This window comes from Elephas maximus, chromosome X (assembly GCF_024166365.1).
Source record: "Elephas maximus indicus isolate mEleMax1 chromosome X, mEleMax1 primary haplotype, whole genome shotgun sequence".
Taxonomy (NCBI): Eukaryota; Metazoa; Chordata; class Mammalia; order Proboscidea; family Elephantidae; genus Elephas; species Elephas maximus.
In genome coordinates this window covers 20,326,801-20,343,967 of record NC_064846.1, presented here as the reverse complement: position 1 = coordinate 20,343,967, position 17,167 = coordinate 20,326,801, and the positions used below count along the sequence as shown (strand labels likewise).

At 46.2% G+C, this 17,167-nt stretch overlaps 3 protein-coding genes across 4 annotated transcripts in view; all 3 read right to left on the bottom strand.

Annotated features, from left to right (window-relative positions):
* Positions 1-1,190, bottom strand: part of LOC126069551 (zinc finger protein 449-like) — a 190,314-nt gene extending 189,124 nt beyond the window's left edge. Inside the window, exon 1 of the mRNA XM_049873032.1 lies at positions 1,136-1,190. The gene's annotated coding sequence lies outside the window, so the exon portion shown is untranslated. The remainder of the gene's footprint in view (positions 1-1,135) is intronic.
* Positions 1-17,167, bottom strand: part of LOC126069069 (zinc finger protein 75A-like) — a 217,041-nt gene that overhangs the window by 155,518 nt on the left and 44,356 nt on the right. The gene's annotated exons all lie outside the window — the stretch shown is intronic.
* LOC126069451 (zinc finger protein 449-like) overlaps positions 1-17,167 on the bottom strand; it is a 66,030-nt gene that overhangs the window by 4,529 nt on the left and 44,334 nt on the right. Inside the window, exons 2-3 of the mRNA XM_049872895.1 lie at positions 3,238-3,644; positions 1,136-1,340 (exon numbers count right to left, since the gene is read on the bottom strand). Of these exons, the coding sequence (XP_049728852.1) occupies positions 1,136-1,340; positions 3,238-3,591 (559 nt within the window). The 5' untranslated portion in view covers positions 3,592-3,644. The remainder of the gene's footprint in view (positions 1-1,135; positions 1,341-3,237; positions 3,645-17,167) is intronic.

The following is a 17,167-nucleotide window of genomic DNA, read 5'->3' as shown; positions in this document are numbered from 1 at the left end:
GATTTACAGACATGCAGTTCTCAGTCATATTTTAATTTATACCATGCCATGTTTGAAAAAGGGATTTAACTTTTGTTTGCAGTCCATCAATAGGTATGCAATTTTGTCAGTTATTAGTTAACAGAAAGTGTTCCTAAAATGCGAAAGGTATACTTGTCTCTGTTCTGTCTTTTGCAATGACTATATACATATATTCATATATATTCACATATGCATTACATATATTCATATATATTCATTACATATATACCCACAGGGAATACAATCCAAACTTTCACAATCAATAGAATTCTTCAATGATTTTAAATTTTTTTCTTTTTTATTCCACTATCGGCATCTTGTGCTTTCCACTCAGTCTCCAACAGGCTCTAGTTAGGTCTGGAGGGATCAAGCCCTCCTCGCCAAACACAGGGAGGAGTCTCCCCTGAGAGGTGAGATTATTCCCTGTGCCCTTGTGAAACACGCACCCCAGGAGATTTGAATCTTGGCAGTCCATTTATTGCACTTTGAGAAACACGATTCTCAAAGGTTTTGATTTAATGATATAGCTGTGTCCTTCATGGTGGTTCACAGCCCCACTACTAACCAAAAAGTCGGCAGTCCGAATCTACCAGCTTCTCCTGGGAAAGCCTATAGGGTGGCTATGAGTTGGAATCAACTCAACAGCAAGGGGGTTCATAACTTTGTAAGCAGTGAAGCCCCTTTCAAGGTTCTGAGTACGGCGTATATTGCTCCAAGTATTAAGCTGAAGCTCTTATCACAGAAAAGCAAGTGAGGAGGACCCAAGAGCGACAGAGAGCCCTTAGGATCCACAACACCACACATCCAAATGTTTAAGATTTGCTGCCGGAAATGAGTCCTTAGCCAGGGTATCCAATTTCACACAGTTTGCCTGTATCAAATTCCTGATGCAGAATCTTCTGAGCAGGGTCCTTAGCTTAACGGGTTCCTAATCCCATTTTCTCTAACTGCTTTGTTCCCTGCTATTCCCAGAGATCATTTGCTCCTCCTCCTCTTTCTCAGACAGGTCCATTTCCATTGGGTGCTCACTGTTTCTAACCCCAGGCCCAACCCTGGAGAGCTCTTGCTCTCTCAGAACAGAAACAAAAGAAGCAACATAAGCCCCTTGCCTTACCTGGCTCGGAAAAGGGCTGGCATTCCCTATCATCACCATCCCTCGGGTACTGTGGCCCTGCCTGTGGGATCTGCTCCTCTGCCACGGTGGCCTCCTGGGAAGGTCCTAGGACGTGGAGCTCAGGTGACTCCAGTTGGATGTTTGGTGGTAGGTGTGCCGTTTCCACTGGTGCCAGTTCTTCCAAGAGCATTTCCTGCCTACCAACCTGGGGCAAATGACAGAACCCATCACTCTGACGTCTAGACCAGCACTGCCCAGTGGGCGTATAATGGGAGCCACAGATGTAATTTTACATTTTCTAGTGGCCATACAAAAACAATAGGAAGAAACAGCAGAGGTCAATCTTAATAGCATGTTTTACTTAACCCAGTATATCCACAACGTCATCAATTCAACATGTAATTAATATAAATTATTAATGAGGTATCTTACATTCTAAGCCTTTGGGCTCTGTTGTGCATTTTCCACTTACACATACGTCAGTGTGGACTGGTCACATTTCAAGTGCTCAGGAGCCACACGTGGCTAGCAGCTACTGTACCGGGCAGCACAAGTCTAGACCATACGATGCTAAAATCTAAATTAATCGGCAAATCCCAGAAGAGATGGAAAGGTGGGGAACTACAAACTCCGTCCTTCCTAGGGCAGCAGAGCACTTCGGAAGACCCCTGTTAGGGCGGGACACCTGCCCTGATGCTCACAGCTACTGCACAGCCCCACCAACCCACATGCTGCAGTGCCCCATACGCCCACCTAGAAGCACTGCGTGCTTCTCCCAAAGATCCTGGCCTGGGCTCAGCCAGGAGCCTCCCCAGACAGAGGTTTCACAGGGGGGTTTCTCAACAGAGGACACTGCCTTCCCCACCTCTCTGAGACATCTTGGATGTGATGGCAGGTGGTGGCTATTGGAGTCTAGGGGGCCAGGGATACAATATTCACAATGCACAATGGTCGCACATCCCAAACAACTTTGGACTCTCCCTCTCAGGCATCCATATAGATAAAAAGGACCTGTCAAGAACCTCACCCTCTTCATCATATAAATAGAAATATCTTTATACTTTTAGCATAACTTGAATTTTCGAGGAATGCACTACTGTGAAAACCAGAGGAAGGCTATACTATTTTCGCTCAGAATTTTACCAAGACTTGTTTGGAAAATCACATGACCAGCAGCAACAGTGATCATAGTATTTGAGCTGTATCAGCCTGAATTGCTGCCTGTTGCATTCACAGTGATTCTATGCACACATGCAAGCATCTGACAACTTCATTAGGTCTAACAGCGGAGTCAAGCTCAAACAAGTATATACCGACATACACACTGTTGGTGGTGGGCGTTACTGTCTAGTCGATTCCGACTCACACTGACACCATCAGTGTATACTAAGCTAGTTTTATCAGTGTATACTAAGCTAGTTTTTTTTTTTTTTTTTTTTTTACTGTTGCTTTAGATTTCGGCTCAAATCTTCTTGACTCAGGCGTTGTCCAGCTTTTTTCTGGAAAGTGCCAGGCAGGAAATATTTCAGTCTTTGTGGGCCAGATTCAATCTGTCAAATATATCTATTTTAAATAAACACTTAAAAAGGTAAAAACCCTTCCTAGCTCATGACTGCACAAAAACAGGCCCTGGGTTGAATTAGGCCCCAAGGCATTAGAATACATATTAAATTGATGTTTTTTTAATTGGAAACCCTGGTGGCGTAGTGGTTAAGACCTATGGCTGCTAACCAAAAGGTCAGCAGTTCGAATCCACCAGGTGCTCCTTAGAAACCATATGGGGCAGTCCTACTCTGTCCTATAGGGTCACACTATGAGTCGGAATTGACTCGGCAGCAACGGGTTTTTTTTTTTATACAGGTTACATTTGCTCTGAATGTCACTTCAGGATAGCTAAAGGGACATTACCAAGTAATGGTTGTAGGCCGGGTTTGGGTCAGAGAGTTCAGAACCACTGACTCATATGCTGAGTCTGGCAGAAGAAAAAAGTGAAACGGACTTGGGGCTGAAGGATAACACAAAGACCAGACTTCTGAGCTGGCCCCAGCTGCCTCTGCTACTTCTTTTTCTCTGACAACAGAGATCCCACCTTCTTTTCTCACCTGCTGCTCTGGTATCTCAAGTTCTCTCTGTAAGTCTTCTACCAGTGCCAGAACTCTTTCTCTGTTCTCTGGGCGGTACAGCCTTACCCAGGTCTCTATGTCTGAGGGCAGAATAGTTAGGAATTGCTCCAACACTAGCAGCTCCAGGATTTCTTCCTTAGAATGGATCGTTGGCTTCAACCACTGAGAGCAAAGCTCCCAGAGGCTGTTGAAAGCTTCACGAGGCCCGGCTGCCTGTTGGTATTGGAACTGCCTGAAGCGCTGATGGAAGACTTCACACTCAGTATCGTACTCTTTAAGCGTGGAGCCGTGATTCAAGGAGGCCTGGATTGCACAGCCCAGGGCCACAGCCATTGCTCCCTTCCAGCAGCTGAGAATTTATCTAACAGTCCAGGAGTCACCTATAGCTGAGGACAGGAAAACACAAGAAAGTAGAAACAGCAGTGGTTACCAGAGGGCATACTTACTCACTCCCTTGCCTTACTTTTCACCAAAGCTCTAAAGCAGAAGTTCTTCATCTTTCTGGTGGTTTTCAGAATCTGATGAAAGGTGTGGACACACTTCCCCAAAAAACAGACCTCCATATCCAACTCTACAAACATTCATATAATTCCATAAGGTTTACAAAATCTCCAAGGCCATCCACGGATCTTTTAGAACTGCACAAGACCCACGTGATGGTTTAAGGCAAAATTTAAAATAAAAATTCAGTTCCTCAGTCACGCTAGCCACATCTCAAGTGCTCACCTCTGGAACGTTCTACTCGGTAGCTCTGCTCTAGAATTCCAAGGACCTCTGGTGAAGAACACCTGCCCTTCCAGAGCCCCGTATACATGACTGCATCCCCGCTACCAATTTAATTCCAACACTTTCGCATTTCTGAGTATAGATTGGCCTCAAAAAAAAAATGGAGGAGGGATACTAACAATACATTTAAATAATGTGAATGTCCATCTAGCATTAAAACCCCATTGCCATCAAGTGGATTCAGACTCATAGCGACCCTATGGGACATAGTAGAACTGCCCCACATTGTTTCCAAGGAGCAGCTGGTGGATTCAAAGTGCTAACCTTTTGGTTAGCAGCTAATCGCTTAACCACTGTGCCACTATGGCTCCCCATCTAGCATCAAGTAGCCTTTAATAGCCTTCAATCAAAGGGACCTTAGCTGGAGCAATGCTTTGCAAGAACAGCAAATCATCAGCCCCTCATTCTTCTCACCTCCAGGTATGTGCTGTTCCCCTAACATCTCCTTACAGACTCCCTGTAATAACACTCCAAGAGGCTTTCATTAAAATATTCTTAGGGCTATCTCTGAGGTCATAGAGGCAGGTCACACACGTCTCAACAGGTCTCAAGACCTGCATTTGACATGACTTTCTGTGCACCTTTCCTCTTTGTTCCAGCGGAAATCAAGGCGGGGGTGGGGGGTAGGGCGAGGCGGTGGGGTGGGGGTGGGGGTGGGGTGGGGTGGGGGTGGGGTGCGGGGATGGGGTGGGGGTGGCGTGGGGGGATGGGGTGGGGGTGGTGTGGGGGTGTGGGTGTGGGCCACACACGTCTCAACAGGTCTCAAGACCTGCATTTGACATGACTTTCTGTGCAGCTTTCCTCTTTGTTCCAGTGGAAATCAAGGCGGGGGTGGGGGGTAGGGTGGGGCGGTGGGGTGGGGGTGGTGTGGGGGGATGGGGTGTGGGTGGCGTGGGGGGATGGGGTGGGGGTGGCGTGGGGGGATGGGGTGGGGGTGGGGTAGGGTGGGGGTATGGGGGTGGGGTGGGGGGATGGGGTGGGGGTGGGGTGGGTATGGGGGTGGGGAAGGTGCTCCAGACTCTCGGTACCTACTCATCCAAAATCGACGTACTGCCCCCATTTTGCCCTTTCCATGAAGGTAGCCTGAACTTTAAGGATAGAGCGATAACCAGATTTCAGTTACCCGGTAGCTGCGTGGCCTAGGAAGTGACTTAGCTCACATACAGTGCCAGTAGGCTGTAGCATGAGCACGATAACAACATGTACTTCATAAAATTTGCCGTCTGGCTGCAATTGCATGGAAGCGAATAGCGGCTTGCCTGGCACAGAGTAAGGTTATCGCTTGTTCCTCCGAAGCTTCCATCTCCCTAAGCCCAGGCACCTCACTGTCGCCTGAGGGCATCTCGGAACTGTGCCGACCTGGGCTGTGGACCCACCCGTTAGCCCGCTCAGCCTCACAGCTGGCCAGCCCTCCCCTCACCGACCCAAGCCTGCGGCGACCACGTCCACTAGGGATTGGACTCTCCCAGGGCTCCTTCCCCTCCGAACTGAAAGTCCCCTTCACGCGGGTCCGGTGGTTTCTGCTCCAAACCCCCTCACAGGACCGAGGAATACAACAGTGTGCGCAGAGACGGCACCTGATGGACGGCGAACGGCACACGTCCCGGAAAAGTTGGAAATCTGGTTTAAGATCGGACGCTGCTGCCTGGCGCGGTCCCGCGCGCTCTTCGGTGGCCTCCCGCCGCCTCAGAACCGGGCGCCCACCCGCCCTGGAGGAATCCCAGGAAGGCCCGACCACCCGGGGTAGGACAGGCGGGCCGCTTCGCGTGGTCCGCACCTGGCCTGGAGGGAGCCTGGACACCACCACCCGTGCCCCAAGGTCGGCTACACCCTCCGGCCTCCACAGAACTCACTAACTCAGCGCCCACAGCTCTCTAGCCCGCGCTCGCCTGCCCGGGACTCACGTGGATGACGAGGAAGGATTGGCTGCGGCTCCCTCAGGGTTCCTCTGGGCGCCAAACTGCAAACGGAAATGCGCCGGACCCGGCCCCGCCCCCAGGCCCAAAGGGCGGGAATGGGTGGGGCCGAGGGTTGGACTCACGTGAGGCTCCTCCCCCTTCCGCCCCAGCGTAAGGGAGCAGGTGCAAACTTCATTCCAAGTGTTCTGAGGGCTCAGTGGGACTGTAGCTTCCCTGAGTGGGGAACCTTCTTGGGAGAAGTCCTTAAAATTTCCGAATTCTCAGCCAAATTCTGACACCCTGACTCATAGATTGCTTTGTATTTCTCCTGATTGGGGTCTCAACAACTTCTCGTATTGGTGAACTTCTTTGCCACCAAATATGGGAAAGTTTCACCCATTATTTCTTCCAATTCTCTTTCAGCCCCACTCTCTTTCTCCTCTCCTTCTGGGATTGCTTAGAAAGGAGTGTTGGGTCTTCTGTTATTTTCCCACAGATCCCTGAGGAAGGCCTGTATGAGGGCCCCCCATAGACAGACCACCATGCAGCAGAAATGCAAGAGCATGGCTAGTTCGGGAGAGGATCATAGCTGAGTTCTTGACTGCAACTCCCTTCTGAGACTGCCACGAATTGGCTGTGAACCAAGTCTGGTTGGGGAGGGGCAGCTTCCCCGCTGAAGCCTTCTAGGTAAGTCTTGTATTTGCCTAGGGTCAGACCTGACAAACCACATGACAACTGAGAGTCCTCAGATACAAATCTATTTAATATAAATACCTTGCATGTAGTGTTATCAATGCATCCGTGCATCTTGATTGCCTCTTTGGTCCATTTCAGGCTGCAGAAATAATTACTGGTGATTGGAATGTGAAAGTTAGAAACAAAGAAAGATCATTACTTGAAAATATGGCCTTGATGATAGAAACGAGGCTGGAGATCACATGATAGAATTTTGCAAGAATAATGAATTATTCCTTTCTAATATCTTTTCTCAACAACATAAATTGCGACTGTACACGTAGACCTCAACAGATGAAAGCACAGAAATCAAACCCAGAACATCTGTGGAAAGAAACAATGGAGAAGCTCAATATCATCAGTCAGAACAAGTCCAGGGGCCCAGTGCTGAACAGAACATCAATTCCTCATATGGAAGTCCAAGCTGAAGATGAAGAAAATTAAAACCAGTCCACGAAAGCCAGAATACAACCTTGAGTATATCCCATCTCAATTTAAAGACCATTTCAAGAATAAATTTGACATGTTGAACACTAATGACCAAAAACCAGACAAGTTGTAAGATCACATCAAGGACATCATACATGAAGAAAGCAAAAGGCCATTAAAAAGACAGAAAAGAAAGAAAATACCAGAATGGATGTCAGAGGAGACTCTGAAACTTGCTCTTGAACATAGAGTAGCTAAAGCAAATGGAAGAAATCATAAAGTAAAGCAGCTGAACAGAAGATTTCAAAGGACAGCTCAAGGAGACAAAGTAAAGTATTATAATGACATGTGCAAAGAGCTGGAGATAGAAAACCAAAAGGGAAGAACATGCTCGGCCTTTCTCAAGCTGAAAGAACTGAAGAAAAAATTCAAGTCTCGAGGTGCAATACTGAAGGATTCTATGGGCAAAATATTGAACAACTCAGAAAGCATCAAAAGAAGATTGAAGAAATACACAGACACCGTACCAAAAAGAACTGGTTGCCCTTCAGCCATTTCAGGAGGTAGCATATGGTCAAGAAGCGACGGTACTGAAGGAAGAAGTCCAAGCTACACTGAAGGCACTGGCGAAAAACAAGCCTCCATGCATTGACAGAAAACCAGTTGAGATGTTTCAACAAATGGATGCAGCACTGGTGGTGCTCACACATCTATGCCAAGAAAATTGGAAGACAACAAGCTGGCAATCGACTGGAAGAGATGCATACTTGTGCCCAGTCCAAAGAAAGGTGATCCACATTCATACGTTTATTCAGGAAAAACTTGCTTACACGGGCAAGCAGCTGCTTTCTCCAGTGGCGGCCGGCTGGAGTATTTTCCGCAACCACCTAGCAAGGGACACAAGCTTATATACCATTCCAGTTGGGACCAAGGCTCATTGTTTTTCTCCCACGTCCTTGGGTAGTTAGCGTTCCCAGGGAGATGAGGTCCAGGCCCAGATGTTTTCCTTCTTGCCACGAAGGCATTCTTCGTCCTTGGCTGCTGGCCCAGTTATGCCACTCCCGGCCTTGTACCTTAGCCCAAGTCCATCCCGAATTCATCCCCAGTATGCTTTGGGGAAGAGCAAAGCTGATTCCATTAGGGAGGGGATGTATATAGCTGAATAGCATTACCCTACAGGCACCAAAATTGTTACCAAACCTGGAAAGGAGGGTCCTCGTCCCACGTGCTCAGACTTGCCAATTATCTGGACACCAGTCTTTGAAAAAGAGAAAGTAACTTTATTGCAATGCACAGAGCAAGGAGCCAGGAGGAAGTTCCTCTGATCGGGGTCAGGAAGCTACGGCAAAGCAGGGCTTATATGTGATTTGGGCAGCAAGATGGCAGCCATGCAGGTGTTCTGTGGAGTGAAAACTCTAGAACGTAGCCCGGAAACAGGAGGTGATGTGGTTCTTGTCGGACCTCTTGCTTTGAAATAGGGTCCGGGTGATGATTCTCCTTCTGATTTGTTCCTCCTGTGGCTGTGTCCTCTGTTCAGGCCAATTAGCGGTCACAGCTGGCCCTTCTGTGCATGTGGTGCCGGCCAAATCTGATTTGGGCCTGTTTAAGGACTAATGGAAATTTACTGGCATTAGTAAGGTCAGCTTACAACATTTATGTGTGTGGCTTAGCATGTTTCCAACGTTCGTTGTTATAGCATGCATCATTACTTCATTCCTATTTTAGTGCTAAATGATATTCCATTGTATGGATATATCAAACTTTGTTTATCCTTTCACCTGTTGATGGACTTTTAGGTTGTTTCTGCCTTTTTGCTATGGTGAATGGTGCTGCTATGAACATTCGTGTACAAGTTTTTGTTCGAACACTGTTTTCAATTCTTTTCGGGATATCCTAGGAGTGGAATTCCAGGTAATATGGTAAAACTGTGTTTAACTTGGGAACACCTGGGTGGTGCAGTTGGTCAAGCACTTGACAACTGTTTTGGTCATCTAGTGCTGCTCTAACAGAAATACCACAAGTGGATGGCTTCAACAAACAGAGGTTTATTCTCTCACAGCCAAGTAAGCTAGAAGTCCAAATTCAGGGCATCAGCTCCAAGAGAAAGCTTTCTTTCTCTAATGGCTCTAGAGGAAGATCCTTGTCATTTATCTGTCCCTGGACTAGGAGCTTCTCAGTGCAGGGACCCTGGGTCCAAAGGACACGCTCTGCTCCTGGCGCTACTTTCTTGGTGGTATGAGGCCCCCCCTTCTCTCTGCTCACTTCTCTCTTTTATATCTCAAAGGAGATTGGCTTAAGACACAACCTAATTCTTATAGATCGAGTCCTTCCTTGTTAACATAACTGCTGCTAGTCCCACCTCATTAACGTCATAGAGGTAGGATTTACAACACATAGGAAAATCACATCAGATAAAAAACGCTGGACACATAAGGTAGATCTTAAAAGAAAGTCACCAAGGCATATTATAATCAAGCTTGGCAAAACCAAAGATAAAGAGAGAATTATAAGAGCAGTGAGGGATAAACGAAAAGTCGCCTGCAAAGGAGAGCCAATAAGAATAAGCTCGGACTGCTCGGCAGAAACCGTGCAGGCAAGAAGGCAATGGGATGACATATGTAAAAAATTGAAGGAAAAAAATTGCCTGCCAAGAATCACATATCCAGCAAAACTGTGTCTTAAATATGAAGGTGAAATTAAGACATTTCCAGATAAACAGACCTAAATATAAAATCTAAAAGGATAAAGATCATGGAAGAAAAAATAGGGACAATGCTAGGAGCCCTAATACATGGCATAAACAGTATACAAAACATTATAAAGAATGTAGAAGAAAAACTGGATAACTGGGAGCTCCTAAAAATCAAACAGCTATGCTCATCCAAAGACTTCACCAAAAGAGTAAAAAGACTACTTACAGACTGGGAAACAGTTTTTAGCTATGACATTTCTGATCAGCGCCTGATCTCTAAAATCTACATGATACTGCAAAAGCTCAACTGCAAAAAGACAAATAACCCAATTTAAAAATGGGCAAAAGATATGAATAGACACTTCACTAAAGAAGACATTCAGGCAGCTAACAGATATATGAGGAAATACTCACGATCATTAGCCATTAGAGAAATGTAGATCAAAACGACAATGAGATTTCATCTCACTCCAACAAGGCTGGCATTAATCCAAAACACACAAAATAATAAATGTTGGAGAGGCTGTGGAGAGATTGGAAGACGTAAACATGCTGGTGGCAATGTAAAATGCTACAACCACTTTGGAAATCGATTTGGCGTTTCCTTAAAAAGCTAGAAATAGAACCCCCGTACAATCCAGCAATCCCACAACTTGGAATATATCCTAGAGAAATAAGAGCCTTTACACGAACAGATATATGCATACCCATGATTATTGCAGCACTGTTTACAACAGCAAAAAGATGGAAGCAACCAAGGTGCCCATCAACGGATGAATGGGTAAATAAATTATGGTATATTCACACAATGGAATAGTACGCATCGATAAAGAACAATGAGGAATCTGTGAAACATTTCATAACATGGAGGAACCTGGAAGGCATTATGCTGAGTGAAATTAGTCAGTTGCAAGAGGACAAGTATTGTATAAGACCACTATTATAAGAACTTGAGAAATAGTTTAAACTGAGAAGAAAACATTCTTTCCTGGTTACGAGACGGGGGAGGGAGGAAGGGTGGGAGAGGAGTATTCACTAATTAGATAGTAGATAAGAACTACTTTAGGTGAAGGGAAAGACAGCACACAATACAGGGGAGGTCAACGCAATTGGACTAAACCAAAAGCAAAGAAGTTTCGTGAATAAACTGAATGCTTCGAAGGCCAGCGTAGTAGGGGCAGGGGTCTGGAGACCATGGTTTCAGGGGACATCTAAGTCAATTGGCATAATAAAATCTATTAAGAAAACATTCTGCATCCCACTTTGAAGAGTGGTGTCTGGGGTCTTAAACGCTAGCAAGCAGCCATCTAAGATGCATCAATTGGTCTCAACCCACCTGGATCAAAGGAGAATGAAGAACACCAAGGACGCAAGGCGCTTACGAGCCCAAGAGACAGAAAGTGCCATATGAACCAGCGACTACATCATCCTGAGACCAGAAAAACTAGATGGTGCCCAGCTACAACCGATGACTGCCCTGACAGGGAGCACAATAGAGAACCCCTGAGGGAACAGGAGATCAGTGGGATGCAGACCCCAAATTCTCATAAAAATACCATACTTAATGGTCTGACTGTGACTAGAGGAATCCCGGCGGGCATGGTCCCCAAACCTTCTGTTGGCACAGGACAGGAACCACCCCCGAAGACAACTCATCAGACATGAAAGGGACCGGACAGTGGGTAGGAGAGAGATGCTGAAGAAGAGTGAGCTAATTATATCAGGTGGACACTTGAGACTGTGTTGGCATCTCCTGTCTGGAGGGGAGATGGGAGGATAGAGAGAGTTGGAAGCTGGCATAATTGTCACGAGAGACTGGAAGGGCTGACTCATTAGGGGGAGAGCAAGTGGGAGTACGGAGAAAGATGTATGTAAACTTATATGGGACAGACTGACTTGATTTGTAAACGTTCACTTGAAGCTCAATAAAAGTTAATTAAAAATGATGGACAATCACACAGTACTGGGAATCATGCTCTAGCCAAGTTGACACACGTTTTTGGGGGACAGGATTCAATCCCTAACAACAAATACCTGAAAGTTTGGGGGTTTGAGCCCACCCAGAGGTGCCTCAGAAAAAAGGCCTGGTAATCTGCCCCCAAAAAGTCACAGTCTTTTTTTTTTTTAATCTGCCCCCAAAAAGTCACAGTCTTGGGAACCTTTTGGAGCGCAGTTCTACTCTGCACGCAAAGGGTCTCCATGAGTTGGGACTGACTCGATGGCAACTGGTTTGGTTTATGTTTAACTTATTGAGGAACTGCTCAACGATTTTCCACAGTGGCTGCATCATTTTACTTTCCCAGCAGTAATATGTGAACATTCCCATTTCTCCACATCTTTGTCAACAATTGTTATTTTACTTTTATTATGATTATTACAGCCATCCCAGTGGGTGTGACGTGGTATCTCATCATGGCGTTGATTTGCATTTCCCTAGTGGATGATGTCATTAAGCATCTTTTCATGTGCTTGCTGGCCATTTGTATATTTTCTTTGAAGAAATGTCTATTCAAAGTCCTTTGCCTATTTTCATAATTGGGTTGTTTGTCTTTTTGTTGTTGAGTTGTAAAAGTTTGTATTAACCCGTTGCCATTGAGTCGATTCCTACTCATAGTGACCCTATAGGACAGAGTAGAACTGCCCCATTAGGAAGGATTGAAACCCTACTAAGACCATCCTCATTACTCCGCCACTCCACCTAGCCACACGGCAGAGAATGGGCACCCTAGTTTCTGGTTGACCACGGTTCTGGCTCTGAGGTGGGGAGGTATCTGGAGGATTGAGGTAGGACTAAGACATCCCCATGGCAGGGGCATTGAAGCCCTACTACGATCATCCTCGTTATCTTGCCCCACCACTCCCCCTAGCCAATGGCAGAGAACGGGCAACCTCGTTTATGGTGGTTCAGTTAAGTTCAGGTTGTTTGTGTGTGAGTCTTAACTATGAGAAAAGAGAAGGGTGTTTCTTGGGCTAAATAAAAACCTCTGTTTCTAATTGAGCATGTCAGTGTGTGAGTTAAATATGGGCCCCAAATGTTCCCCTTCTTTAGTTATGAGCCTATGAAGAAAGAGAGCCCCAGTACCAGTTGGAGTCTGGTGAAATGTGGCCTGAGTATGGGTCACTTAACTATTCTACCATTTTACAGTTAGATCTGTTTTGCAAAAGCAAGGGAAACTGGGATGAAACCCCCTATGTGCAAACCTTTATGTCTCTCTGGCAGAATAAGAACCTACAAAAACAGTGCAAGCTAATGGTGCAGGCAGCAGAGAAAAAAGGGATGGGAGATAGGAAGCCCCCAATCCTTCCAGGCTCAGAGGGCAATCTGTACTCCTTCGGTCTCTTATCTCCACTTGTGCCCCTTCCTCCTTATCCACCTGCAGGTGTAGGCCCGGTTCCTGGCCTGGCGCCAGCTACTGTGGCTCTCATGCCTACTGCGGTGACAGCTACGCCTTTGGCGGGAGCTTGGCCGGCCCCCCATGAGTCAGAAACTCCCGGTCCTGCCCAGGGAATAGTCTCCCCAGAACACACCCATAGTGGGGTGCCATTTGGCCAGGGGTCCACCTGAGTCTCCTCAGGGAAATTTCCACTGAGACAAATGCCTGCTGGACTGGATCACAATGGCCAGCCTAGAGGCTTTATCTGGGTCCATACACCATTCTCCACCTCTGACCTGTATAATTGGAAAAATAATCTCCCAGCGTATAGAGATGACCCGAAATGCATAGAAGCTTTGTTTGTGTCCATCTTTGCTGCACATCACCCTAATCAGGCCAACTGTCAATCACTCCTAAATATTCTTCTAACTCCAGAGGAACGGAGGATGGTCTTAGAAAAGGCATGCCAAGAGGCTGACAGGTTGCATAACTTCAACCCTCAGGACAGTATTAGACTCCCGGCAGCCCAAGGTGTGACTGCCATAGATCCACACTGGGACCCAAGTTATCAGCTGGGGGCAGGACAGCTAGAACACTGTAAAAACTGTTCGATAGTCGGTTGGCAGCAAAGGACCCCAAAAGAGAAGAGCCTTAGAAAATTTCAGGATGTACAACCAGGCCCCAAGGAAAATCCCTCTAGTTTCTTAGAATGGGTGTATGAAGCATACTGGCAGTTGACTGATATAAACCCTGAAGACCCAGAGAATGTTAGGTTAATCAATATGACTTTCACCAGCCAAAGGACCCCCGACATCAGGCGGAAACTTGAAATGTTAGAAAGAGGTCTAGGAATGGATACTTCACAACTTGTTGAGATTGCCTCTAAGGTCTTCAATAATCAGGACCAGGTATGAGAAAAAAAGGAAAATAAAAAAATGAAACAGGCCACGCTTCTGGCAGCAGCTCTTGGAGGTAACTCACCACACAAGTAGACCTCGTAGGTAAATTCTTACGGGCCCCAAAAGGGCCTGTGGCCAACCCAAAGGCCCCTAAAGCTAGACCCCAGGCGGTGTGCCTACTGCAAACAAGAAGTCCACTGGAAACAGGAGTGCCCCTCGCAGCCAACCCAGTCCATGCAAGAGCCTAAGAAGAAACCCATAACCCAGCTACCAAAACTCAGCCGATAGCTCGGACTGACGGAGCCCAGGGGCTCCCCTCCCACCCACCCAGCCAATCTTAATCTCCCACAAGGAGCCCCAGCTTGCAATAACAGTGGGAGGACATCCTGCTGAATTCTTAGTGAACACAGGCACAACCTACTTGGTTTTAAATACCCTGAAGGGCCTTCTTTCTAAAAGAAACATGACCATTACTGCAGTGTCAGGAAAACCTATCAATAAACCATTCCTTCAACAGATGGACTGTCAAGTCGGAGGTACAGAGCTGACTCATAGTTTCTTGTATGTGCCTGAATGTCCCATCTGCCTTTTGGGAAGGGAGTTGTTAACCAAGTTAAATGCTCAAGCCACCTTTTCAGCAGGTCAACTTCAAGTAGGAGTAGAACCGGATAAAGCCTGTGCTCTTCAAGCAGCCCTTTTGCAGGTGGCCACCCCTACGGAATCTCTACTCCTACCCCAGCACTTTCAGGATCAAGTTAAACCCCAGGTCTGGACCACCAGAATCCCTGGTAAGGCAAAGACAGCAACCCCAGTCCAGGTAAGGCTTAAACCAAACCACACCGTTCCACATTTCAAGCAGTACCCCTTGAAGCAGGAGGCTAAACAAGGCCTACAACATTTAATCAAAACCTTCTTGGCACATGGACTTATCCGTTCCTGCAAGTCTGTTTACAACACCCCTATTCTACCCATAATAAAGCCAGGCACTGAAGAGTATCAATTTGTAGAAGACCTACGGGCCATGACTCAGATAGCAGAGGATATTCACCTAGTGGTACGCAATCCATACACTCTGCTGACACTCTTTCCAGCGGATTGTGCATGGTTTACGGTTCTAGACTTGAAAGATGCTTTTTCTTGTGTCCCTCTGTAAGAAAGTCCCAAGAGATATTTGCTTTTGAGTGGGAGGATCCCACCTCAGGAACTAAGACTCAATATTGCTGGACTGTTTTACCACAAGGGATCAAGAATAGCCCCACACCCTAGCATCTGCGGTCTTAAACGCTAGGAAGCGGCCATCTAAGATGCATCAATTGGTCTCAACCCACCTAGATCAAAGGAGAATGAAGAACACCAAGGACACAAGGTAATTACGAGCCCAAGAGACAGAAAGGGCCATGTAAACCAGAGACTACAACAGCCTGAGACCAGAAGAACTAGATGGTGCCCGGTTACAGCCCATGACTGCCCTGACAGAGAACACAACAGAGAACCCCTGAGGGAGCAGGAAAGCAGTGGGATACAGACCCCAAATGCTTGTAAATAGACCAGGCTTAATGGTCTGACTGAGACTAGAAGGACCCCGGTGGTCATGGCCCCCAGAGCTTCTGCTGGCCCAGGACAGGAACCATTCCCAAAGCCAACTCTTCAGACAGGGATTGGACCAGACAATGGGATGGAGAGGGATGCTGGTGAGGATTGAGCTTCTTGGATCAGGTGGACACTTGAGACTATATTTGCATCTCTTGCCTGGAAGGGAGATGAGAGGGTAGAGGGCGTTAGAAGCTGGCGAAATGGACAGGAAAAGAGAGAGTGGAGGGAGGGAGTGGGCTGTCTCATTAGGGGGAGAACAGTTGGGAGTATGTAGCAAGGTGTATATAAGTTTTTGTGTGAGAGACTGACTTGATTTGTAAACTTTCACTTAAAGCACAATAAAAATTAAAAAAAAATAGAGAGTTTGCCTAGGGGGTTAAAAGAACTCCTATTCCCCCACAATGCAATGTTTCGTAAGATATTAATAAATCATTTATTGTTTTAAATATGACAAGTATATATCTTATCAAGTAACAGAAAAACTTATATGATGGTCTGCGTTTTCTTGTTTAAGTTCATTCTCAGGCTAGTATCATTTCAGGAAGAATTTATCAATTTAACTGTTGATTTTGGAAATTTAAAAAATTGAATTTACATGAAAAGCCAACACTCGTGAGAGAAATATTACCGATACATATTTTCTTCTAGAAAAAAATAGTTGAAAAATGTTGCTGAAGAAAGATTCTCTTCATGTGTGTGTCTGTGTGTGCATGTGTTTGTGTGTGTGTGCATGTGTTTGTGTGTGTGTGTGCGTGTGTCTCTGTGCGTGTGTCTGTTTGTCTGTGCATCTGTCCATCTGTGCGTCTGCCTGCCTACCTGTGAGTCTGTCTGCCTGCCTGTGCGTGTGTCTGTCTACCTGTGCGTGTGTCTGTCTTTGTGTATCTGTGTGTCTGTCTCTGAGTCTGTGTGTCTGTCTCTGTGTGTCTCTCTGTGTCTGTCTCTGCGTGTCTGTGTCTGTCTGCGTGTCTGTCTGTGTGTGTCTCTGTGTCTGTTTGTCTGTCTCTGTGTCTGTCTGTGTGTCTGTCTGTATCTGTCTGTCTGTGTGTCTGTGTCTGTGTGCCTGTGTGTCTGTCTGTCTCTGTGTGTCTGTCTGTGTCTGTGTGTCTGTATGTTTGTCTGTCCGTGTGTCTGTGTCTTTCTGTATGTCTGTGTGTCTGTCCACCCTCTCCACAAGCTCTCCAACATTTATTGTTTGGTGTTTTTTGGATTAGTGCTGACCTTGTTGGGCTGAGATGCTATCTCATTATACTTTCGATTTGCATTTCTCTAATGGCTAATGATCGTGAGCATTTCCTCATGTATCTGTTAGTTGCCTGAATGTCTTCTTTGGTGAAGTGTCTGTTCATATCCTTTGCCCATTTTTTAATTGGGTATCTTTGTTGTTGAGGTGTTACAGTATCTTGTAGACTTTAGAGATTAGATCCTTATCGGATATGTCATAGCTAAATTTTTTTTCCTAGTCTGTAGGTTGTCTTTACTCTTTCGGTGAAGTCTTCTGGTGAG